The sequence below is a fragment of the Diplotaxodon limnothrissa genome, linkage group LG18 (assembly GCF_057381915.1).
Source record: "Diplotaxodon limnothrissa isolate DT_005_m linkage group LG18, D_limnothrissa_male_GT1.1, whole genome shotgun sequence".
In the NCBI taxonomy this organism is placed as follows: domain Eukaryota; kingdom Metazoa; phylum Chordata; class Actinopteri; order Cichliformes; family Cichlidae; genus Diplotaxodon; species Diplotaxodon limnothrissa.
In genome coordinates this window covers 16,218,889-16,245,996 of record NC_140613.1, presented here as the reverse complement: position 1 = coordinate 16,245,996, position 27,108 = coordinate 16,218,889, and the positions used below count along the sequence as shown (strand labels likewise).

The 27,108-nt window shown below is 41.1% G+C and overlaps 1 protein-coding gene across 1 annotated transcript; it reads right to left on the bottom strand.

Moving 5' to 3' along the window:
• Window positions 1-4,743: 4,743 nt before the first annotated feature.
• Window positions 4,744-25,249, bottom strand: pcmtd1 (protein-L-isoaspartate (D-aspartate) O-methyltransferase domain containing 1). The gene is made up of 6 exons (XM_085378232.1): window positions 25,038-25,249; window positions 11,159-11,613; window positions 10,729-10,831; window positions 9,506-9,677; window positions 5,676-5,799; window positions 4,744-5,330 (listed from the first exon to the last, which is right to left on the bottom strand). The coding sequence occupies exons 2-6, from the start codon at window positions 11,463-11,465 to the stop codon at window positions 4,957-4,959; spliced, it is 1,080 nt and encodes a 359-aa protein (XP_085234358.1). The 5' UTR covers window positions 11,466-11,613; window positions 25,038-25,249; the 3' UTR covers window positions 4,744-4,956.
• Between the last annotated feature and the right edge of the window lie 1,859 nt (window positions 25,250-27,108).

Below are 27,108 nucleotides of genomic sequence, written 5' to 3'. Positions count from 1 at the left end.
AGATGTTTTATTAACAAATATCCTGTGTAATAAATGAATAAATGAGACCTTTTATATCATGGCTCACTTGTGGTCGGCTTTACTTTTTTACAGTTTCTGGCTACGCCGCTGATTTTACGAAGAGAACTCACTTTACTTTTCTTGAGAAGTCCTCAAAGTTGTATTTTAAAATTCTAGTACATATCCGCAGCATACAGCAATTTTGTCAACTCTCCTTTTTTTTGTCAGCAATAGAGATGTCATTATACTCATCTTTGCTGAGGTTCATAAAAAACTTTTAACACTGAATAAAAGATGCCATTGAGTACTCAAAGTCAAGATTTCTCTGCCGCTGCTCCATTTTCACATATTCTTCTTTGTGTCTGCCTTTTGTCTGTCCCCACAGTGCGCCGCTGGGCTCCCTTTAAAGTCAGAGAAGCCTTTTTTTCATATTTGTGCAAATTAAAAAATCAGTTTTAAACAAATGGTATATACTTGACTTTTTTTTCAGTAGTTTTAGTTTATTTTAAACTTTTGTTCTCAGTTCAGTTCAGCTCACATTTACTTTAGTTTTTATTCTTTCACATTGCTCCATTGTTAGCTTTAGCTTTTCGTTATTATAATGCAGATGGTGTATGTCAGACCCAAAGTTTGAGACGTTTACATCAGGTATTATGGGACAAACACACACAACTGAGGGCACTTTGTACATATTTATACTTTAGTCTTGGGAATACACTTCTCATTTTTCTCTTTAAACTCCTTAATTTTGGTTAACCAAAACAGTTTTCCACACTGTTTTTGGCCTAGTGTTACTTAGATATAAAAATCCTTGGGTAAAGCAGATTCATAAAGTGTACATTTTCTTAACAAGCAGCACTGTGATGCTGCATAATTAAACTGGGCAGCCAAATCCACATTACTTTCTACTATTAATGTCAACTATAATGTGCTAAATACATTATATTAACACATATTTTAAATATAGACATTATTATATTATTAGAGCTGTCTTAGAGGCAGGATACACCCTGGACAGGCCGCCAATCTGCTGCAGGGCTAACACATAGAGACAGACAACGATTTGCACCTATGGGCAATTTAGAGTTGCCAATTAACCTATCCCAACTAACTGCATATCTTTGGAATGTGGGAGAAAGCCAGAGTACCCAGAGATAACCCACACAAACACAGGGAGAACATGCAAACTCTACACAGACCTTCTTGCTGGGAGGCAACAGTGCTAACCACTGTGCCACCGTGCTGCCCCTCTGGAGCATTTAGTTGTGTTTTAATACAACACCACAATCCCAGCAAATTCACTCCAAGGTCAGATTGTACAATGCTCAGTGAAGCTGCAAAAATCACCCAAGAGCTCTAGTACATCATAGACTTTAAAGGCCTCAGTCACATATGATAGAAAAACACTAAACAAGGATAGCTTGTTTAGGAGGGTCTCTGAGAAAAGCTTCTTCTCTATAAAAAGAACATGGCAGCAAAGCTGAGTTTCCAGTGAACTAACTGCATGACTTTCCTGATCAATTTCTTTTGAACAGGTGAGACTAAAGCAGAGATGTTTGGCCATAATGCACAGCGCCATGCTTAGTAGAAACCGAACACGACACGTTAGCACAAATTTTATACCACATGTCAAGCACTTTGGTGAAGGGGTAATTATTTGTGTTTGTTTTGCATCCACAGGATCTGGACACCTTGCAGTCATTCAGTTGACCACGAACTGCTCTGCAAGTATTCTGGAGTCATATGTGACAGTGAAATCTAACTGGAAACTGGAGGTTTATAGGTCATTATAAACTGGTCATAGGTGTGTGAGTGCGAATGGTTGTCTCTCTGTGTTAGCCCTGCGACAGTGTTCCCTGCCCTGTGGTAGCTGGGATAGGCTCCAGTCCCTGATAAGGATAAGGTGAAGAGAATGGATGGATGGATCTTTTTCATAAATGGTAAATGGCCTGTATTTATATAGCGCTTTACTAGTCCCTAAGGACCCCAAAGCGCTTTACATATCCAGTCATCCACCCATTCACATACTGGTGATGGCAAGCTACATTGTAGCCACAGCCACCCTGGGGCGCACTGACAGAGGCGAGGCTGCCGGACACTGGCGCCACCGGGCCCTCTGACCACCACCAGTAGGCATGTCACTTTTTTTTTAATTGCAGAGTTTACAGTTTCATAAATTTCACATTCATAAATTTGCTGCCAATAAATTTACCGAACTTTCCAAAGTCCATTAAACCCAACATTAGCCGACTTAGCTTAAATATACCATGGTCCAGTGGGTCATCAGATATTATTCACTCCACAACTACAATGTGACACAAGAGCAGCGGCAAGAAATCTAACGAGGAGAAAAAAAAAAATTGTAAGGACTCCTTTAACTAACAGACAACATTTAGACATCATTGGTAAATAAATAAGATTGGAAAAGCAGAGTAATTAGAATGATTAGAAGACACATAATGTGATCGTGACCTTTATTTTTGTGCCAAACGTTACGGAGAAACACCACATTTTCAAAATGAACTGCACACACTATGAGTAATCAACCTATGCCTGAAGAAAAAAAAAAAGCTAACAAAAAAACAGGAATAGAACTCTTTTGGCTCTGAACAAATGATCTTAATATAAGAGCACATAATTGGTTATGACTTGGTATTTACCGGCTGCCATTTTTGTAGTCGAATCTCATCCACATTAAATGTAATCACAGCAGTCCCATTAACTTTGGTGCAAGGCGCGACCTGAGAGTCGAGGTTGTAGGTCCCCTGCTTTCAATACTTAATGTGCTCGCTAATTAGCAATTACATTTTCGATAATGGTATATAAACTGTTGCATGGCTGTAATTGGTCATGTGAATTTTAATGGATACCAGGCAAATAAAATGGGACTATGTTGTTATTGGTAATTATAAGCTGAGAAATTATTCCATTATTGCTTACTTGCACAGCTCTGCAATGAATTAATCTATTAAAAAAAAAAAAAAGCCTTACAGAAAATAAATGTTACCTCTTCACACACAAAAACTACTAAATAGAATAACCAGCCCCGTTTTCAAACAAAATATTCGTCATTACACCAGAACAAAATGAAGACCTACAGCACTAATATATCTTATCTATTTAACAGACAGCAGTGGAGATTTGATCTACAGAGTTCCCAGTGTCAAGATACAGTACAGCAAGAGGGCGCTACAACAAATCAACTGCAACTTAATCCAACTGTATGCAGAATCATATGATAACAATACATATATAGATATATCACTTTAATATTGAATAGAATTAATATCAACAACATTCAACTCAGCTTTTGGAATACTAAATTTATGCATTCAAAGTAAGATGAAGGAACTTTCCAAATGCTGTGATGGTAAAGCGTGAAGAAAAACGGTGACCTGTCGGATCAGTGATGTGCCGTTTTGTTTTTAGGGTTTTTTCCCCCTTTTTTTTCTTCTTTGTTTTTTTTTTTTTGTTGGTTTTTTTCTTTGTTTTTTTCACTGTGGAATGTTTTTGTAGAAATATATCATCCTTTATGGGGGAAATTTACTGTGCTGGAAAACTCACAGAAGTCCTAATGTGATGGGGCGAGGGATGTTGGCACTTAAAAGTCATCACTATCAGGAAGGTTCTGCAAGCAAATTGTACTTAAAGAGGATTTACATTACATTAAGTCCAGTCCACAATACAAATGAAGCCCAAAAAAAGTCATCTTTTTATTTTTATTTTTTTCCTTTTTTCTCTGTCTTGAGGACTGCAGATTAAGGTGCTTTGTTGTCCGTGATACAAAAGGCGTCAGATTTTGCATTGTCGTTGATTTTGTTTAAAAAAAGAAAAGTACTATACAGAATTCGAGATTTGTGTCAAGGCCATCAATCTGGTTCACCATCTTGAAACCTTTTTTGTTGTCATTTGTAAAGAAACATTTCAAAGTTTGATCACTTGGGACATCACCTCCAGTGACCAATCACAAGGAGCAAAGTCAGGAACACCCATATACAATATATTCATGCATGTATTCATTATGTATGAACATCATGCCTTCACCAGTTCCCCTCGAAATTAGGTGAATATTTAAATCACCATCGTATCCATGTCACCCTTATTTTAAACCTCTGATGTGGTTTATTCAAATACTAAGAATTACATCATTATATTATAAGAATCCAGAACAGGGCAAAATAAAAAGAGAGAAGGAGGCCCGCGACAGCCTATCAGATCAGGTAGTAGTGAGGAAACAAGAATGTCAGCACCCTGTAGAAAAAGTTTCATTAAAAGGTGCCCTGTAGAAAAAATTATGAACCACTCTGGTCTTTCAGTGAACTCTTGTAATAGGAAGTTATAAAACACATTAACCTGAAATGAAATACCAAGAAGAGTAATGACATACGTGCCCCATTCGGGCTTATCGAACATCTTACTCTTTAACTCTCTTTAACAAAAAAAAAAAAAAAAAAGAAAAAGAAAAAAAAAAATGGGAGAAAGTGGCTTTATTTGCCTTTCAGTGTCTCCTCTCAGTATCATTAAATCATCACACACTGAAAGTAAGTTAAAGCTTCTAAAAAAGGTGCAATAAAAGTCTTCAACTTAGCATGATCGTATTTTAACAAATATAGTAAGAACTCTTTTTTAATACAATTTTTAATCTGCACATTTCTGCAGAAATTCTGACATTGCGATAAAATCGGAATCTCAAAATTGATTTTTGAAACTATTTTCATTTACTTTATATTTTTTTCCATTTATAAACCAAAAGAAAAACAAACATGTCAACAAAAAAAATTAACACTCAGGACAATCATAACATTATTATCCAATATTATCTGTGACGTCTCTTTCCGTTACAGTTTTGCCATCAAGATTAAGTGGAAATAATGCTACATTTGTACTGAAAAAAGATGAAGAAAAGCATTTCAGCATTTCGCTGCACCCATTAAGAAGGGATATCAAGTGAATAAGTCATTTCTCTCTGTAATACAGCAAATATGCCTTCAGTGACTCAGGCAGCGGTAAAGCCATTATTTGGTCTCTCAACACGTTCACTTGCTTGAGGATTTCAATGTCGCCAATGTCTCTGTCCTCCTCTTCCTCCACCTCTTTGTGCTCTTCCTCGGTGTGCTCCTCCTCTTCGCTCTCCACCATCCGCGGGATCAGCTGGTTGCCTACAAAAACGTAAGTGTTGATGCGTCGCCTGCGACAGCGCCTGCGTTTGCGCTTCTGGGGGACTCTCTGCGTCGTCCCCTTTCCCTGGCTGTCCTCGTTGGCCAGGTTTCGGAGAGTGCGGCGTATGTAGATCCGAGAGAGATCCTGAAGGCTGCGGACAGTCACTGGGGCTGAGGACAAAGAGAGATGACACGGTGCTTCAGGGCGGTGCGCCACACAAATAAGAATAATCCATACAGCCGCACCAGTCCTTCAACTAGGTCAGCATAAACGAGCGAGGACGTGAAAGAGAAAAGTGTCTCGGTATTTCAAGGAGAGGAATAACTGGGTCTAGGAAGCGGCCTCGGGGCGAGCTTCATATGTCAAAGCCAATATCGCGACAGGACTCGACACATCACGCGTTGAATTTAAAATATTGCCTGCTTTGCATTTCAAGATGAGTTAGAGATAATGAAACACAAAAACTGGGAGGGTTTTTTTTTTGTTTGTTTGTTTGATGAGGCGTGGGAACTTACGCAGATGGACAGTGTCGGGCTTCTCTCCATCAGCTCTGCTCTGCTGGACCAAGGGGGCAAAGGACACCGCCAAGATGTTTTTGCTTTCCCACATGCTCTGGCCAGTCCTGGTTATCTGGGTCAGCTGTATAAAGAGACAAAAACTGAACTTTACACTGAAAAACATCAAATGCTTCATATTTAGCAAGGAGTGGAAACATTGGACTCAGGTGAATCAAAAGATGACTTTTACTCGAGTCGACATGTACACCTGTTACTGTGGGTGTAATAAATCCCAATCCAATAAGAGGCCTCTATCACACCACCATGGGGAAAAGTCATCCTTCTAACTGCTTCCATCCACACGCGCCAAGTCTTACACAACCACAGCATGCTTGTTAGGCTCATTTGAATTGAACAGACAAGCTAAAGGTAGCTTCATTTTGCATATACCTTCCAAATTTGGCTTATTCTTGTAAACTTAGCTGCAGGCTTAGACATCCCTGCCCCAAATCTCTTTCTCTAGCGGCTATAACCTGCAGGCGCTGAATAAAAATCAGAGGACCAAGGAGACGACTTCTGTCTGTGCTCCTCGTTCTTTCTCACCTTTACCCAGTGTATTCAAGCCAGAAACATCATTTAGTTTTATGACTTTTAGCATTTATTTCCAATGAGCTATTAATGGACTTACATTGTGGGTTAAACTTCATTGCCATACTTTTTTTTTTTTTTTTTTTTTAAATAAACAGAAGAAAAAATTTAACATGAAAGTTTCCAAATACAATTAGCTTCCAGCAAAGACTCAAAAATGTCTGAGCATTGCATAAAATTGTTTGGCTATTTAAAAGCAACCGCTAATCTGGTGCATTTAAACTTCTGAAAAAAGACATTTAACACACAGAAAATTCAATTCTTAATTATTAATTAATTATTTTAATCAGATCTCTTTTGCAAAAGAAGAGTTAAGTAGAGAAAAGAAGCAGCAATATACAGCCTGCCACAATGCAAGCACTCCACTGCTGCTCTTACTAGAATCTGGCCGATACCAATATTTGTCAATTTAAAATCCGATGTATAAGCCTATACTTACTTTCTACCTTCTTGCAGACACATGACACACAAACAGATTTCGCTAACATATTTACTTGATTACGATCTGACGACTCTGCTAGGTTCAGCTGCTTGTTCCAAACAAGTACTGCCAACAGGAAAGTTGCGGCGTGCCCTCTAGTGGACAAACTATTCAATGTCAAAACTGGTTGAACAGTTTCTCCTGACACTTTTCCAAATTTTATGTATTGGCTACTGTAAGTGCTGTAGCAGCACATAGCTGACATCATCCGATAACATCGACCTGCTGATAAATCAGCCGGGTTCTAATGTGAAAGATAAAATTGAAACAGTAACATTTTGCATCTGAAAAGCTAAAAGCCTTAAAGTCTTTGTCCTTTTGCTTCATGACATATCAATATGAAAAGACAGAAGATTAATCCAAGAGACATAAATGATTACCGTATTTCCCGGACTACAAAGCGCACCTGAATATTAGCCGCACAAGCTAAAATCAGGGGAAAATCCTGTTTTGTACATACATTAGCCGCACCTGACTAAAAGCCGCAGGTGTTTCAATGTTGACTCATCATATGTAAGAGAATATGCACAAAGGGAATTGTCAGGAAAGAGATGGCTGTTTGGAGACACACCCCTTTTATTAATATTTTGAAAAACAAGTTATGGGTACATATTTGCACATGTAGTACATAACAGTAACCTACAGCACACCAGAAAATAGATTCGGACTACCTTTTAGGCTCAGGTGCAGCGACACGGCTTTAACAAGAAGAAAAGTCAGTCATTCACCATCTTTCTCTTCTTCCTGCGCTCTAAAACCACCAAAGTCCTCTTCTCCAATGTCGGAAACGAACAGGCTCAGGATGGCTTCGTCATCCACTCTCCGCTTCTCTCCTTCGTTGTCACTTTCAAAACCAAAGAAATCCTCGTTGTCAGTGTCAGAGTCGAACACCCTCAGAAGGGCCGTGGCGGTGTCCTCCTCTCCATCATGCAGCAGTCCAGCCCTTCAAAATCCGTTGGTGATCGTGGATGTTTTCGCACTTTTCCACGCTGTCAGAATCCACCGGTGGAGTTGGGCATAACTTGCTTTTCGCAAGTTTATCGCCGCTCGTCATCCACGACTCCCGCTGAATGCGTAGCGCTACTTTGAAGTTTGTTTTTCGCGCTACTTCGTACGGCACTATGTTGCCTGGCGGACGGACATGTGACTAACATACCACTCTTGAACCCCGATCCTTCCGCCAGGCAACGTAGTGCCGTACAACAGCGGAACAAACAAAACAAATCGTCTTACGATATCACAAAAATCATGGAAAATCCATAGAAAAGCCGCACCTGACTAAAAGCCGCAGGGTTCAAAGCTTGTGCAAAAAGTAGCGGCTTATAGCCCGACAATTACGGTACATGAGACATCAATCACCCATTATGTTGGCTCGGGTCATAACGAGTCTGCACTGTGACAGTTCTCAAAACACGTTTAAAGTCATTTGAAGTTGCTGACTCAGTGTGCACTGTTAGAACTTCGCAGGGGGAGGTGTGATGAGGCTTGGAGGGGGGCTGATAAAGAAGAGGCTGTGAAGTCCATCCATTCATAGCCATCTGTAAGGGGCACAGACATACTGCAAAGTCTCTGTGTGATTAAGACAACCATCTTCTTTATGATAGCATAATAAATCCACAATTTTCCCAATGTCTGTATTTTTGCCATAACCGAGCAGTCTTTGGCTTTACTCTGACATTTTTCCAAGTCTAACAGTAATTCCCAAATGAACGCATGAAGATTTTTATGGTTTGCTTTGGACATCCATAAAATTCACTTCCTTGTGTCAATGTATAAAATGAGTGGGGGGTGGGGGGGTGGGTGGATGGATACAGATAATAAAGTTTCTCAATGCTGCTTCCGCACAGCATAATATCTGAACAGTGCTGAAGGGTGTCATTTTCAGAAAGCTCCACACCGCCTTTCCGGTTACTGAATGGGTGTTTCATATTTGTCCACTCTGGGGAGTAATTTCAAAAAGCTCCAGAGGAGATGGAGATGGGGGATGTCAGCTTGGTGCTGATGAAAGGCCACAACAGAGGAAAAAAGATGCATTTTGAAAATTATCCACATCAGTGTGAACATGGCCTGGGTAAATCTGGGGCTTTAGTGCTTTCAAGCTGTTAGATCAGAATTGTGTTAATTATTTTCTCTGCCATGATTAATAACTTTGCTGCTCCCCTCTCCCCTCCCTTTTTACTTTATTTAAAAAAAAAAAAAAGTATAAAATCTGATTGATTTCCTTTAAGCATGTTTTCCCTCTATGGTCTGACTTCAGAGTGCCATCCTGTATAACTACTAACATAAAACATTCAACCCTTGGGTTACGATATCTTATCAAGTCCAAGCTTCGCTTTACTTCAGTTCCTTTTATGGCCCAAACGCACTGACCATGAATCCGTCACAATCTTTAAACTTCTTACTGGAAAAGGTTGCTGTCAACCGTTTCCCCACCAACATCCCGAAATATCCTCAGTGCCCTCTCACATGCCCTGCAGACTGTCCACACTCACCTGTCGTACTTTTTAAATAAAACATTTATTTATACAGCACTGTGTGTACTCTGTACACGGCTGCTTAAATCCAGGTGCAGCCGCGGCTCAATAATGCATGGGAAAGTTTCATAACTAAGCCTACTAGGTCAAAGCCATTTTCCCTTGTTTTCCCTTGTGCGTTAGCATTTTGAGCAGCAATCACAATGTGTTGATTTCGTATCAGTCCGGTGACTTGCAGCACTTACCTGATCCTCTATAGGCATCACCAGAATGCCTCCAATTTTGAGCAGTACTTTCATGTAATTTTCATGGTCCTTTTGCACTCCAGCGCCACAATAAATGCGATCGTACTGGTGGCTGTCTGTGGAGATTTCAAGGCAATTCCCCACCACAAAGACAGGTTCACAGAACTCAAACCTGTGAAAGAAATAATCAGACAGGTAAGGAATAAAATCATGTTTTTGGGGTTTTTTTGCAAAGCCCATCACATTTGTAGATTGTGGCAGAAATATACATGAGAGATTACTTATTTAAGACGGCAAACGGTCACTAGTGCCTCCTATTCAGTAACAGCTACTTCTTTTTCAAGAGGACACTTTATGTTTTGGGGGATACATTTATTAGCTTTTTTTTTTGGCAGGGCGTTAGATAAGAGGATTGACTCTCACTCTCATGTCTTTATGATAAATATGCAGCTGGAGCCAGCAGGTGGTTAGCACAGCTAACCCATTTATTGCACCGGTGTGACAATTAGTAACAGATTAATGCATTTAAAGGCTTATGAGATGCCACAACAGAGCAGAGCACTTTGTAAAAGTCACACACAGCATTCAAAAACTGTGAAAAGCCACAACTATTATAAGTAAATTATGTGCAATGAATAAAACTTGGGTTTTTTAAAATCTATTTTTCTGTAAGAAAAAAAAAGATCAAAGAAGTCTTTTAGTGCCTCAACTTACCATCTTTGAATAAGCATAAATGTATTCAATCTTTTTTGCAAGCAGCAGTCAATAAGACTAAATTGGCCAACTCTGATGTTTGACAGATAAATTGGTGCATGACAAACAGAAATTCCGTATTTCAGTAAGGCAGAAATCTACCAGGGATGAGCACTTGCATACTGAGAGGAACCAGTGCGGCACCTTGCCAAGGACAATGCTTTGCAGCAAAAGTTGAGCTTGGTTCAACTTTTTTTTTTTGTGCCAAATGACTTGTTTTGCTGGAGTCCTTTTTTTTGGCACCCCGCTGCACTGACTCACTGGCTTCGTTTAAATGAATGAGAAGGCTGCTTTTTGGGTGCAGGGCTAACGTCAGCCTAAAAACTGCCTGAACACTTACTCGTCGTTTTACAGGCGGTCATGTGCATAGCGGTTTCCTGCCGAGAGCCGTTCACCAGGCAACCACCAGCGATTCAGGTGAATGTGTAGTCAGAAAGTGAGCTTAAAAAAAAACATAAGCATATACTCACTTATCAAAGCTGTCGCTATTCTTTATGAAGTCATCCAGTTTCTCTCTGGCATATTCAACGACATCTTTGTGGAGCTCAACTCCATGGTTTACACCAAATGGCCCTAAGGGGGAGGGGAGGGACAAAAATGTGGCATATTAATTCATGGCCTCTGTTAAGCAAAAAAAAAAAAAAAAAAAGCCCAATTCTTGCTGATTTCTGCTTCTCAAATCTGAACATATGCAAATATACACTGCTTATCTGACATTTATTAGGTTTTTAGTGCTATTTTTGGGGAACGTATTATAAACCAATTGATCGATGAAGACCATATTCAGTAGCATCAGTGATGTCATTTATTGAAGTTACTTAATCATTTCCTCTAAATTTGTCCATGTAGACTTTAGAGAACATCTAAACACCTCCCACAATAAGGGTAAGCCAAGATTACCTATGATGAGGCCAACCATTGTGCTCAGGTAGCCGGTTCCACTGCCCAGATTAAGGAAAGAAAGTCCCGGCTGCAGTTTCAGTGCCTCCATCACCTCGGAGTATATACACGGAGCAGACAGGTGTATGTTACCGTGCTTCCAGGCCAAATCTTTGTAGGCATTGTCCCGATAGCCGTCCAAATAGTAGTCACCGCGGTCTATGGCCCGAAAAGCCTGCTCGACTTTTTCTGTGCGGATATACTGAGCCTCCTTCAGGTTATCAATTAGGTCGTCATTGTCCTCTCCGGCGCTCACAGCTCCCCCCATGGTGAAAAGAGCAGAGAAACCCTAAGGGGTGAACTCGTATTCAGGATGACTGTTTCGTCCTCAGAGGTGCATGGAGATGAACGGCTGTGCTGCCGCTGTGGCTCCTCGTGTCAGTTCAGACAGAGTTCATGTCCAGGCAGCAAGTGACCTGAGAAACACAAAAAAGTGAGATGAACACACTATGACATTAACGCCTGTGAGGGAGCAGTGTCTGGTTAAATCTACAAGTGAAGTGCAGATTTAAAGTGCTGATAAAAACAGTTTTATTAATCCACAACTGGGATTGTCTTATGATGAAAAATTGATGAGTGAGAGAAAGGGACTAAAAGAATGAAACATGTATTTTACTACCATTTTTTTAAGTATCCCTTCAGGATGAAACAGATTTACAGAGTATTAAATCTGCAGTGCCTTTGTGAAAGAATGGCCATCAAGCTGTAATGATGAAACAAATCCAGTAGTACAGTGACAAGCAGGCTTCCCCTCTACTGGTGGTTTATGCTTTATCTAATGTATGTAGACCCTTTTCCCCAACACATATCAGGCATGTCACAGCACAAATACAGTTAGTGACCCTAAATTAAATTTTGTTACAGAGGCTGTGGAATAACACATGGCTCGCTGTTGCCAAAAGACAAATGCCAACAGTTCATCATTTAAGGTTTTAAATGCTATTTATAAACTGTTAGAGCCCTGCAAAAATGTGCTGGACAGAAAGAATTGCCAGTAAATCAATAGTAAAAATAATCACCAATATTTTCAGAATCACATTGGATCCTTTGACTTTCAGATATTTTCACAATAAAAACCTGCTGCGAGGCATTTGCAGCTGAGACTCTGTGCCCCCAATGTCATGTCATATTCTACTGTGCAGTCTGTTATGTCCACAGGGCAGATGTGGAGTGATGTAACAGAAAGCTGACATTAGAGGAGGGCAAGATGGACACAAGCTTCCATCACAGCACATATGAAAGTTTCTAGAAACAGCATTAAAACAGCCGTATTTCATACGGGTCCACATTTCCGATGCACGCTATTTTCTGCAAGTACCGCTGCTTCGCCTCTGGACGCAATCGGTCTCTATACAGTCCATTCTCTTTTGAGCTGCTTTTAAGCATCGTGTAATCGTCGTTCCAACACAGTGTGTTTGTTTTGATTCGTAGACCCCGAAAATGGTGCCGCGCTCCCACAATACATTGCGGCGTGACGTCAACTCCAAAGCCCTATGAGAAAACACAACAGTTTGAGGTTTTTTTCCTTCCCAAGCCAAAAATAATATCCAAATCTTGTGCAAGACTTCCTGATCCTCAGCACTGGCTATACAAGCCTGCACGCTGAGAAATCTCAAAGAAAAAAAACCAAACACAACTTCCCTAATGCAACCATTCCAGCAAAATCTGCAATGTGAGAGTTATCAGTTTGTACATCACCAAAATGTCAAAGCCCAAAGACTAGCCTGATGCTAATTAAATTACAGGTTTGTTTATGATAGATTATGATAAGAGATATCTACAAAGGCTTCCAGCTTCTTCCCACAGTTCAGAGACATGCAGTTAGTAGTTAGGTTAGTTGGAGAATCTAAATTGCCCATAAGTGTGAATGTGAGTGCAAATGGTTGTCTGTCTCTTTGTGTTAGCCCTGCATCAGGTTGGCGATCTGTCGAGGGTGTACCCCATCTCTCACCCTATGGTAGCTGGGATAGGCTCCAGCCCCCGGTGACCCTAACAAGGATAAACAAACAAGAATGGATGGATATCTACAAAGACAGACATTGTAAACATAGCCATTTAGAGCTCAACCAATATAGAATTTTAAACGTGTGTGGAGTTATTCATTCACTTGTTCTCCCTGACTTTGCTTGGATCAAGAGGTTGTGCATGCGCCCTCTACACAGCATCAAATCCTGTCATATCTTTACTTAAACTTACTTAAATTTCTATGTAGATAAATCACAAACAAATAGCCAATATCGACTGATAATATCGGCCTATCAGTCGGGCTATAAAAATATTTTAGTTGTAAGCAAGAATGTGCACATAATACAGTTATGTTGCCTATGATCCACTTTTATTTTCAGTTATATTATGGAGGGATTTTTTGTCTTCTAAATCTTTTGTACAGGTGCATCTTTGCCCTGCCCTAAAATGCATCACCCAGTCACCATCGAGCAGGTTACAATCAGCATTAGCCAAGACGACTGAGATTCTATGCCAACGAAAAAGGTAAAAGTCAAATAATTAAGCAAAACAAAAGTGTTTCAAGAAGTTTGTGAAGACACAACAGGACCAGCATATCAAACACAAAGAGTCAATAGTTTTAAATATTTGTATCTCAAGTTTGAATCAAATTAAGTGGGAGTGTTTTCCCTTTAGAAAGAAAGACAAAAAAAAAAAAAAAAAAACAGCTCTAATTTTAATTTCTTTAAATATTTTATTACTGTTGATTGACCAGATACTTAAGCTGCTTCTGGCCACTTAACACAATTACACAAATAAAACTGCTGTTTATTTGAACTTCTTACAACTAAGCTCAGACTAAAGATGAGGTGTCAAAAAAAGGAATAAGGAAGGAAAGAAGCCAAACAGCTGTGAAACCTGCCATTTAAGGCTGAGCTTCAGCTGAAATATGAACTGCTGTTTTGGTGCTTACATTACAAATAATGACCTGATGGATTTCCTATGTAATACAGCACAGTAGCTGTAAAGAGAAAACTCCTGACATGTGCCAGTTTCTCATCATTTTATAAATGCTTTGATGACAAAAAATATCAAACCCTTCACACCCTGTGATGCAGCCGACGGAGACAGGTTCTGAATTCCTTCTCTGCCTCCTCAGCATCTCCACATCTGACTCAGCTAATAAAGATTAAATTCAGAGGTGACTTTGTAGTGGGAGGCCTAGTAAGGTAATTTTCCATTGGCAAAAAAGGAACCATTGATTCGCTCACCATCACTTGATGCACAGCGGTGTATTTTTTTTTTTTTTTAAATCCTCCTTTTCACTCTGTAAGCATTGAAAGAAAATCCAGAAAAATGGGTCAGTGGAGGTATTCAAGAAAAGTGCTTTTGGGCACTGCTGTACACTCAAACCTCTGATTATTAACAAAGTCCTTTAAAGACAAATCAAGAAAGACCAGCCAGGCAATAAGCTTATTTTAAGCAAAGAAAAATACCTCTTTGTAACAAGTATTCACTGGTAAACACACACATGACGTCCCGAGTTGGGCCCCCCACAAACTGAAAGTGCGTCAGCGTATCAGGTCATGAGTGTCTGCTTGACCCGGTTATAAACACCTCACTGAACGTGTAACAGATCCTCCAGCAACACAGGATCAGCTCTGGAGCTGCAACCAAATACGACAGGCCTGTTTAGGCAGTGCACCAGCACAAGCACTCGACCGATCAGCAGACAATGTGAGGTAAACTGATAATCCCGATGGTTAATAGCATTTAGTGTGTAAACTCAGACAATTTACAGCCTTGTTGGCAAAAAACAAGAAACTAAATGCCTATGTGCCTGTGGCTTAATACCGCGGCACTTTTCCAACAGAATTTGTATTTGCAGAAAACTAATCGGTAAATCTTGTAAGAAAGGTACAGAAACTAGTCTCAATTGTGCTATAAAGAGCAGGCCGGAGTCATTCTGATGCTGTAAAGCTAGGATTCAAGCAATGAAAATAAATACAAGGTTCAATAGGAGGACTTAAAGCTGTTCACCTATAAATTCTACTTTTATGATACCTATAATGTTAAGGCTCGCTGACACTCATAGTGAAGTTAATTCTATTACCCGTTTACTGAATTTCTACCAGCTCCTAAAGTTGGACATAAAAGATAAGATAAGATAGAACTTTATTAATCCCTCGGGTGGGTTCCTCTGGGAAATTCGACAACAATGCAGTCCAACTTCAAGGTCACTATGTAACTACATAATTATTTACCTTGTAAAGCTGGACTTTAAACCTGCATAAGAAGCTGTATTCGAGTACTTCATTTGTACTGGTGACAGATGAGGACATTCATGATTCAACTTTTGTTTTAATTTAAGTTTCTTGAGGCAAATTTATGATAGTTGTGTCTCAATTTTACTGCAGCAGAAAAAGTTAGGATCAAACGTCTACTGCCCCGTTTTGTGTGTTTATGTAATAATTAATGTAAGTAATTATTAGTACAATGTTGATGTCTGTTTTGCTCTGCAGAGAGAGATTTTTGGAATTCAACCAAAGGCAGAGGCTGGACTTGCATGCAGCCCTCCACAAAGCTAACAGCACGTTGCCCAACAGTAATGATGCTGTGCATAGGTTGAATGCTGATTAGTTTACAAAGTTGGCTTGAACAGGAGGAAAAAAAGCAACAGTGGAAGTGCAAGGAAGAAGAAAAAAAAAAAAAACCCACATTAAAATGGCTACAGTGAACAGTTTACAGTCTTTCCACTGAGTTTCACTTCACTATAGGATGACTACCATCTTCCCTGTGGCATGAGCTGATCTCTTACGTTACTGGTCGTTCAACATACTTGACTCCAGGTCAGACATAACTACAGCATGTAAATGGAGGTTTGCTTCGTAGCATCTGCACAAAGTCCTCCTGGAAGCAAGATGCACTTAATTTCAGTGGTCTCCAATACAGAACTACACGTATAAAATCAGTCAATTTTTCCCCAAAATAAAAAGGCAATAAAAATCTTTTTCCCCCGCTGGGAAATTGCACTTCTACCACCATCATTGTCATGTCTCCCCTAGATTTAATGCCAGGATTGTTTAATTTGCCACATCTCTCTTATGATATTTCTGACCTGCAGACCACCAATGCACTCCAATGTCAGGACCTTTCCATTTTAAAGAGTGCACCCAATAAGATTCAACCTAATTGTGTCATATCCACGTCTGTATCTGCTTAGTTCATGTGAAGTTTACCTAACGATACAGTAAATACATTTCATTGAAAGATCTGCACAAGTCCCATGAGAAGCTGCAATGATGGTGAGAGAATTTTCATTTAGGATTACTTTTGATTTGAGCCTGTTCGTGTTGTACTGAAAAGGCCAGATCTAAGCATTTCTACACTAAATGGTGCAAATGGTAATCGCTCTTTAAGATTTAATCTTTTATTTGCATGACAAACTAAGATCCTGGAGTCCAGTGTGCTGCTCACCATGACGACCTGCTGACCAATGTACAACCCGCGCACATGCAGGTCATGGAGAGGCTTTTCCTATGGCTCCACCATCAGGCTAGTGGTGGTAGCAATCAAATAAAAAGTGCTTTTGTTACGTGTCTAAATTTCACCACGGGATTCTGTGTTAATTAGCCACAAACAGCGAGAGGACATGACCGTAAAGGTGTGTGTTGTACCAGACTAACAACAGGGGCCGACTCTTCGTTCATGCGAACCCGCTCAGATTTATTAATATATATTTTTTAAAATCCACCAGCTATTTTTACTTGAATCCTCTAATTTTTGCCCCTGCCGTCTTTGTGTACTTATGATTAGGAGTCACACAGTTCCACGACAAGAGTGAATTTCTGGGTCAAAATCAAAGCAATGTTTTTACTCAAGTAGGAATTACTTTATCTCAGTTTGGTGCTAGATGAAAAAAAGAAGTTAAAATGAAGTTATTTGTATGTTGCCTTTGAAATCCATTAAACAGTTTCCTAAACAACACATTTAAAATAGCAGTTTGAGAGCAAAAAAAATACAAGATATTCAAGGATATTTTCTGGAAATCTATAGATTTTTACTCAAACATAAGAATGTAATCAATAGATAACTATGACTGCAACTTGCTGTTGTCGAACTATCAGCATTTACCATTGTTGGTTTGGAATACACCTGGTTTTGTAACTGCTCCTATTATACTCTGAAATGATGTTTTTCTACTTTTGTTTCAAGATATTTCTTTTTTAATTTTTTTCCAGGTCAGTGGAGCTTAAACCTTAATTGCAATAACATCAACAGGCAGCTTTACCACTGGTCAGGACCCCGAACACAGACTTTTTGATGGTCCATCAGCCTGGAACACAGTACTGCTGTCTGTTTTTATGACTGTATCAACAACTATATTGAACACAACGGCACAGGAAAATTGGATGATGTCACTACAGAAACTAATACAGTCCACATGGTTTTTACTGCCCTATGCATCGCCAAGAAAACGGTCCTCATGAACTGGAAAAATAAAAAATAATCTTAATTCTAGCCAATATAGAAACCATCTAATAGATCACATTAGTCTCGATATAGCCTCTGCCACCACATTAGATCAATCCCTCTGGGCTCCTTTGATCGGCTCCATCACCTAGCGGGGGTAGGGGGTCGTGGTTTGGTCCCGCCTTAGCTATTGTGGTTGATGTGGAGTTGGGACGGGCTTAGGGCGCCTGGAGGACCCCTAGAGACGTTATCCCTGGAGGGCTTAACCCGGGGGTTGTGTTCCTGAGTGGATCCGGGGCAGGCGTGGGGGTTTGGGGTTCGGGGGTGCTTCGCCTCCGTGCTGGGGCTCTGGCTGGGCCTTGGGGGCTTCGGTCCTCGTCGGTGTGGCACCGAGGTTGTGGGCGGGTGGGTGCACAGGGGCTCAGCCCTGGCACAGGGGGCCTCTTGTGCATCGGCTTAACTGGGGGGCTCTTCGACTGGCAGGGAGGTTGTTCCATCCTTGCAGGAGTCCACTCTGCAGGTGGGGGAGAGACATAGGAGAGGTGGAGAATAAACTTAACCTGGATGTCTGTTGTCTTGTGTAGTCTGGGAGATGATTGAATGTTGGGGTGGGTACAGTTTCCTCTGCGGTGGGGTAGGGTGGGCTGCCCCAGGTCCTGTGGGGCTTGGCAGTGCTGCTGCCGTAGGCCCCGGTCTGGATGGGCCTGGGCTCCCTTGCCTTGGTGGGTACCAGAGGACGGGGGTGCCTACTGGGGTCAGCGGGGGAGCTGGCCCTAGGGAGGGGCATCCTCCCCTCCCTTCTTTTCCTCCCCATCCCCGGCTACCTCCCTCTTCCCGCTCCACCACACCCACCCACACAGGTAGGGCCTTGGGGTGCGGGTGTGTCACCAGGGTGCAGGGGAGACATCCCCCCCCCTGTCCCCTTCTGGCCACCTGGGGCCCGTTCTTCGTACGTCGCTCACTACATCCAAGATCAAATGACACATCCAAGACCAAACCATCGCGCTAACCGTGAGCTCGCTAATCCGGTTCCCCGAACACACCTGCTGTTGACGATTAGTACAGCTGGACGCAGTAATGTGACATCACTGGGTGTCGTAAAAGGGGCTACGCATCGATAGTGGAAACATTGATCGGCAACCCTCTGATTGGTCGGCGAAAATGTCGGTATTTTTCGGCAGCAGAGCAAGAACTCTTGAGTGAGGGATTTCAGGAGTTTCAGAGTTTAATCAGAACGCAAGGGAACACTGCAAAGGCTGCAAAAGCAAGGAGAGAGGGCTCGTAAGTAATTTAATAATAATAATAATAATAATAATAATGGATTGGATTGATATAGTGCTTTTCAAGGCACCCAAAGCGCTTTACAATGCCACTATTCAGTCACTCTCACATTCACACACTGGTGGAGGCAAGCTACAGTTGTAGCCACAGCTGCCCTGGGGCAGACTGACAGAAGCGAGGCTGCCATATCGCGCCATCGGCCCCTCTGGCCAACACCAGTAGGCGGTAGGGTAGATTTATTATATTACACTATATTATCCAATATTATATTACATTATATTATAATATGTTATATTATATCCCCTTTCACATTAGAGCCACAACAGGACCCACTAGAACATGGGAACAGGTAAAAGTGAAATATAAGAATATTCTACAGAATGGTAATATTTATCACTTATATTGCTTTTCGTCTCTTGGAAAGAGACCCTGGAATAATCTGTTTGTTTATAACAGCAACCAAGAAAAGGGCAGAGCAAAAAAAAGACAGGTGGTGGTCCTGCACCCCCTCGTCAACAAGTTGGTTAAGTAAATAATATCCTCACGGGAAAATCGATATCTCTCTATGAGCACACTGTCGCGCTGAGCTAAAGGATCCTGTCTGTCCCGCAATATACGCTGAATTCTGAAAACTCTCCTTATCAATCTTGCACCTTCCGCAATGGGTGGCTCGCGTATACGGACAGGACATGGCTGCGACAGGCTTCCCAAATCCACCTTCGCTTTTATAGCCGTGGTCTCTCATCTTGATTACACAAAGTAATTTGCAATTGCTACTCTGAAATATGAATTACATCTGTAATAATCACATACATGTAATAGAATGTTAATAGTACATTTCCCTTTTTTAGGAAATGACCTGTATGTATCTGTGTGAAATTAATAAATGGATCAGGTGCTGCATTGTCTTTAGTTACATTGATGTTATTTGGGTTCTCGGGAGGGGCCGTGCTAACACCTGCTGCTCTCTGGCAGCAGCACCATGCTCTCCCTTGTTTTAAATGCACTTTAGAGCAACACGCAGCAACACTACACATGAGCGGGAGGAGGGAGGTATGGGGTCTTCACACACCCCCGTTCTCTACTAGCCATCGGGGCGGGGGGGGCTGGGAGGAGATGTTGGCTGTCCGATTGGCCTCCCTGCTGCTGCAGAGCCTGGGACGGTCTGCTTGCCTCCACCCCGGGGGGAAGGGTAACATCTCTTGGGTCTGGGTGCTGTTTCCCCCCTCTGGGGGCGAGGGTACCTGGACTCGGGATATAGAGTATGTTTGGGGAGTGTGATTGTGTGTACGTGTCCATTTATGTCAATCCTTACGTTGGGTGAGTGCTGAGTGTTTGTATATGTGTGCACGAGGGTGGGAATGCATGTTTGTGTCTGTGTGTGCCTGTTTGTCTGTGTCTATATGTCAGGTCGGGTCTTAGACTCCACCTCTCTGGGAACTCCCAGGACCTCCAAAGTGTGGAGGGCTATCTCCCCTCACCACACTCCCTGCCGTTGACTGATGCCCTCAGGGGTCGGTGCATTGGTGGCCGAGCAACAGGCGCCAGGCCTCTTCCGGGGCGCGGGGGGCCCTCGGGCCTCCGGCTCGGTTCACTCTGGCACAGCTGGTGGCCGCCATAGCCGGCGGGCACGCCACTGCAGCCCCCTCTAGCTTCTGCTCGGTGGCTACTGGGTGACCCCTCGTCTGGGGATCCTCAGCCCTTCCCATGAGGGTGGCACGGATGCCCCTCCGGTGGTCCTCCTTGGGCTCTCGCACTCTGGGGCCTCTGGATGTCTGGGGCCTCTGGATGTCTGGGGCCTGGATCTCCTCCATACCTGCTTCATGCCCTGGGGGACATGGCTATGATTCTCTACATCCTCTTGCAGACCATTACATGTGGAAACCATTTGAATACAAGCGCGCTGATCCACACGGATGTTCACTGTTCGTAGACTTAAATTACACCTTTCTTGGCTGCTACTTCAAAGCACATTGTGCGCTGTCTGTCCTGCGTGCTACACAACAACATTGAATATTTAGTATTTACTGCTGTTTGCACTTAGCTAGATTAATGCGATGGTGTTGTGTTTAGTATGTTGCTTTGGTTTTTTTTGCTTGTTTTCTATTCTTTCTCTCTCAACAGGTGATCCAGGAGATTTTTTTCCCTTTTTCCACTGTCCCTCTCCCCTTCTGTTTTTCTTTTCCTTCCTCTTTCTTTCTCCCTTTCCTATCCCTCACTCATGTCTGTAACAATTGAAAATAAAATAAAATAAATAATAAAAACAAAGGTCGATCAAATGGACCAATACGGCAAGGCCATGATGATCCATTTGGCAAAATAAATCCATTGGGTATCCTTGTTGGTCTTCAGACAACAATTCTGACGGCTAAAGAACCAAATGGGACAGGCAACAAAACAAAAAAAAAAAAAAAAAAAAAAAAAAAGGGATCACAACGGCATTTATGAATTTCAGTGTAAGCGTGCATGGTGGTGCATCTCACAGTCACACTAAATGCGTGGATAGTTATGGGTCATGTCTGCAGACCTAATTTTTAGTATCCAGAAACATAAGAACTCCCTGCTTCTGGCATCCAGCTATTGTCTACTCATCGTTCTTGTCTGCTTTGGCTCTGTGTTAGTCCTGTGGACTATTGTGCACCTGTCATATAGCTACATTTGTGGACAGATTTTTAAATACACTCACCATGAGTGTCATGGCAATGTTGGGCTTCCAATGATTTCTTTGAACTGTTGAGTATACATGCATACAGGCTCAAAGTTATAAATACACCCTTGTAAATATTTGAGTAGTTTAATGTCTCTTACCGAGTTGCACCTCGACCTTGGTAGCCATCAACAAGCTTCAGGCATAACTCTGGCTGAATATTTGACCACTCATCTTGGCAGAATTGGTGGAGTCCATTAAAATCGATTGGTTTTCTGGTGCGCACCCAGCTTTTAAGCATAGTGAACACATTTTTAATAAGGTTGAGGTTAGGGCTTTAGGAAAACTATTCCAGAATATTAATGTTAGCCTGCTTTATTGATTTCATTTTACTGAAGACCAGTTCTGATGTGTGTTTGGGATCATTGTCCTGTTGGAACATCTAACTGTGTCCAACTCATTTTCCACCGCGGGCCACATCATGCCCACTTTGATCTTAAGCAGGTAGCTCATTGCTCAGACTGTCCAGTTTTCTTTTGTGGTTTTTTTTAACTAGTCGTTATAAAAGATTTCTATAGCAATGGTAGATTGGTCCGAAATAAGAAAGCGAATAATGCAGCAAATAGATTTTTTAAATGGGAAACTACAGGTCTCAAAGTACACAGAGAGAAAGCAGTGCAGGAAGTACGATTTTATCGTGGTGAAAGCAAAAGTAACAGAAAAATCACTATAGTCAGTGGGGTTTTTTTTGTTTGTTTGTTGTTTGTTTTTAAACGTGAAGCGTAGTTTCGGTCTTCTTTTGCTGCTAGTTCAGTGAATTTTAGTCAGAGTGGTTTTGTGGGCTTTGAGATCCTGATGTTTCAGCGGATACCACCCATGTCTATATTCAAGTAACAGATCTGGCGGTACATGGAGTTAAACCAGAGTTCTCCCTCTCGCCTCTGGTACCAGGGGCATTGGAGTGGAACAGGTTTATTGTTTAATTACTTTGTGTAGCATTAATGGCCATTAGGGAGGTTTTCATTAGTAGGAAAAGCTGTAAAACTTATGAAAATACAGTTAAAAGACCAAAGTTTATGCTTGTGCTTGTTGTGGTAAGCAGCACATCAAACAAGTTAAGAATTATAAATGGCTTCAAGCGCAAATGCAGATACTGAGCGATGGCCTGCTGGTACAGTTAAGGTGAAGTTCAAACTTTTGTAGTCCTTCATTATTCCATCTACCTTGTGCAATGTACAAGTACCACTGGCAGCAAGACAACCGCAGAACATGATGTTACCACCACCGTGCTTGACAGTTGCTACAGTGTTCTTAGGTTTGAAAGCGTCACTTTTACTTCTCCAAACATGCCTCTTGTCGTGGTGATCAAATACTTGAATCTTTGTTTTATCTGACCATAAAACTTTTCTCCAAGCATTTGCCTTGTCGATGTGGGCAGCTGCAAATTTCAGTCAAGCTTGAAGGTGTTGATTTTAGAGTAGGGGCTTCTTTCTTGGTCTGCACCCTCTCCGTCCATTGATGATGTAAAACTCATTTCACTGTGGACAGTGACACTCGGGTTTGAGCAGTTTCCAGTTTGTGACAGGCTGCATCCTTGGTGGTTCCTGGGTTGTTCCTGAAAACCCTAACCTATTTCCTCTCATCGCAGCAACACTGGTACATTTTCATCCTTGGTGCAGGTGTGAACTCAGTAATCGCACTTCGTTGCGGACCAAAACAACTATATCGAGGGTATGTTATAGTGTATTTATATTTAAGCTGTGTGTATACTTCTGACCTTATGGATAAGAGAAAATTAAAAACAAATGTAAACCAATTTGTGTGTTGTTTTTTTTTAAGTTGTTACATGTGCGCTGTGCAATCGCTCCATCCTGGAAAAAGAACAGTTGAAAGAAATCACTAAAAGCCCCAAATTATTTTTAACAGTCGCACCTGTATGCAAACTTCTGACCACAACTTTAAAATAAGACAGGGGCGTAATTTCCAGGGGGGTTATGACCCCCCCCCTCCCCCCAATAATCAGACCCAACCAATATAACCCCCTCCCAATAAAATTATGAATTATCTTGCAATTATTTTGCTGGTAATAACTGAAATGAGTGAAGAAAATCAACAGACTATTTATGCATGTTTAATCATCTGGGAATTTACCCAGATTTATTTATTTATTTAGACAGAGATCTTGACCCCCCAATGTTCAGCACAAAGTTACGCCGATGAAATAAGATGAGGTTTATGGCAAGGGCTTAGCCTAAAGGTTTCCATTTTCTGGTCCCTTGCTCATATAAGTATTAAGTTAATAATCATGAGGTTATTTGATAAGATAGTTGCAGTCATACTCATCAGAATTCAGAAAAAAATACTTTAGTTTTTAAGTTGTGGTGCTTGTATATCTATATAGGTATCACAACCTACATATATTTGGTTTTTTTAGCCTGTTGAATGGACTAAGATATGATCAGTGACACCTCCCCAGCGAGGTGCTGTTTATGGGAGGAATGCAGTCCCCAGGTTTGCGCCGTTTTCTGGTCTCTCGGTTTTTACATGCAATGGTGTACACAGATGTTCCCCAAATTACCACAACTGACACCTGGTGAAGCCAATCCGCGCGCAACCTGGTCACGTGTTCGCGGTTGCCACACAGACCGCAGCTCGTCAGCCAATCAGCGGCCAGTCAGACTTTCTTCGCACTGCGTGTGACGATGGGGCAAAACAACAACAACGGCGTTTTCATGAAACCCTGTCAAGCGTTATTAATCACGGCTCACCCTCAATCAAAGCCGTCCGCACCTGTGAGAAACATACGCCAAGCACTTATTAAAGCAGCTGTCAAACAGCGAGAGGCTGTGGTGTGTTTGAGGCTTTCATGCAGCTTTTGTTCCCACTTGTCGACCAAAACGCAGTTGCTGGCCAGCTCTCTGCAGTGCGATTAACCCCAGTCTTTAACAGCAACTAGCTAAACCGGTTTGGTAAGGAGAGGATAAAATATCAGACTCGTGTAGCATAACAGAAATATTCTCACAGGAAAAAAAACGATCATAAATCAGAGATCTTTCGGAGTATAATTTCGCCCGAGAAAGCTCGCACTTCTGTTAGAAAAGTCACCCCAGGCCCACTCACAGCTTTAGCGTGTGCGCTCCTCAACATAGAAATAAAGCAGAATACGAATTTAGATGTGAAATTATGTGTTCCAGGTAGAACCTGAGGGTTTGAGTTATCATTCAGTGCAACACAACGCTATGCGAGTTGCAGTTAAAGCGGGCTAACGTTAGCTTTTTGTGGGCCTGAGTGCGCCATCACTAAAAACAGACAAAGCAGGTTAGGTAAGCTCGCCTCTTTATCCTGCCGTTACACAGTTAGCAAACACACAGCGCAGCTACTTAACAGTGTCACACCACGAAAAGCTAATACAGCTGCCAACGACAACACAAAGCGTGTAACTCTTACACAAACAGCCGCTGGCTAAATAACGAAATCCAAATAAGAAATACTCACAATGCCGTGTCGCATTTACTCATTCCTCGTAAAGTGCTGTTCAGTGCGACGGTCAGTGACAGCTACTTTCACACACCAGCAGCTTCTTCAATTGGTTAAGTACTAGTTTACTGCGCTAACTAACCAGCTGGTTGGTTGGAGAGATAAAGTAGCAACAGCAAGCAGTTGTGTCGAAGTGGAAGAAGAAAGAAACAGCTGAGAAGAGGATGTAAACACAGGTCACGTGGTTTTAAAACGTCGTTAGAAGGAAGCACTGTTGCTCTCGCTGCTATCTATGCTATCTGTTTATCTTTGCAAAACCAACTGGGATTTTGTTTTATTAGTGTTTGTGTGCGCGTTTAAATTATGTTTGTTTACCTTTATTTCACCAGGACGTTGCGCTCAAATCAAAGTTCTTCTAGAAGAGAGACGTATTCGAGGTATAGTAGCAGCACAAATTTAGTATATTATAAATGCAACAAAATACAACTTATGCAAGATACACAACATCAAATCTCCTAGTGCATCTCACAAATGTAGAATGTCGTGAAAAAAGTTGTTTTGCTTCACATTTTTATTTAAAAAAAAGTCTATATTTAATACATATAAAGCAGAGTATTTTAAAGTTTTTGCTGTTTTAATTTTAAATATTATGGCTGGTGAAACTCAGAAATTCAGTATCTCAGATTTTTAGAATATTTCATCATGGTTTTGAGCAAAAAGTAGTGTGCAAAGGTTTTGAGTCACTTTTCACCTTTCTTTGTATTTTACTTCCAAAAAGCTGATTTTAAATAACAGTTCTTTGGGTTTTCTAGAGGTCTTCCAAACTTTAAACAAGCATAATTTTAAGAAGAATATTTTTTGTTTTTTGTTTCTTTGTTGAGTCGCTTGACCCTGACCTATGAACCAAGCATTAAAAAGTACCTTACCAAAGGGAAGAACCGGTGTTGTTTACACATAACAGATGACTTAGCAAATAAACAATTTTAAATGGCATTTTTAGGCATTTTGTTGCTAGCAGCTTGTCACAAAAATCGTTTGTTCAAATTTCTTTAGTTGAATCTATGGAAAATGCCAGAGATAAACTGTGTCAAATTTTGTTATCATTTTTGCACCAACAAGGTGAATCCCAAAGTGCTATGTGCAGAAAACTTGGCATATCTTAGCATGGTGTGCAATGCCTCCCTAAAATATTGAGGAAACTGGACATGTCGAGAACAAAAGAAGTAACAGGCCTAAAAAATGCATCAGAGTGTCTGAAAGTCGTGTGCTTAAAAAAAAAAAAAAAACCAATTAGCAAAGACACAGCACCTCAGAGATGGTAAATGTAGTCTTCCAGTCAATGATTCTTGTACAGCACTTTTCTGCTCTAGCACTTAGTGCTTTACACAACATGCACTCATTGACACATGTGCTTTTTTCCTTAACACTTCTGACTTTCCATCTAACAATTACACACATTGATACTTTTATATAAGTAATATATCAGAGAGCAACTTGAGGTTCAGTATCTTCCCCAAGGATACTTGGGCATGCAGACTGGAGCAGCCAAGGACTGGACCACAACCCTTCCAGTTAGTAGGTGTCCTGCTCTACCTCTTGAGCTACAGACACCCCTTCTGGGGTGCAGCTGTTCATTCAGCTGTTCCAGTTCACTGAAGCCCGCTCAGAAATGGTCTCATTTCAAGAATGGCTGTCAAGAAGCCATTCTCAATGAGGGGAAAGGGGAGAAAATGCTGTTATATGCCAGATCACATGAGAACTGATCTGAAAATAAGAATCCAAATTTAAATGTTTTGGTTCAAATTGTCATCAATATGTACAAAGGAAGTCAGGTAGAGATAAAACAGTATCTACAATCATCTGTAAAACATGATGGAGGCGGGATCATCTTGACAGAGTTTAGGCTGTGTTGAAGAATAAATGTGGTCATACTAATTATTGATGTTCAAGCTCATTAGAATTGTACAACCTCCGTTTTTGTCTTAAATGCTGTATTTCCATGTTTGTTTGTACATGTTTCAATAAATCCCAGCACCTATTTCCCATTTTCTTAATATAATATAAAAATATAAAAGATCTTAAATTTAAA

What these genes read in the sequence shown, in the direction of transcription:
- pcmtd1 (XM_085378232.1), bottom strand. Translation starts at nt 11,465, where the DNA reads ATGGGGGGAGCTGTGAGCGCCGGAGAGGACAATGACGACCTAATTGAT. An exon ending in AATGGTTGGCCTCATCATAG is followed by an intron (nt 10,832 to 11,158) that starts GTAATCTTGGCT and finishes CCTCCCCCTTAG; the next exon opens with GGCCATTTGGTGTAAACCAT. An exon ending in AATAGCGACAGCTTTGATAA is followed by an intron (nt 9,678 to 10,728) that starts GTGAGTATATGC and finishes TTTCTTTCACAG; the next exon opens with GTTTGAGTTCTGTGAACCTG.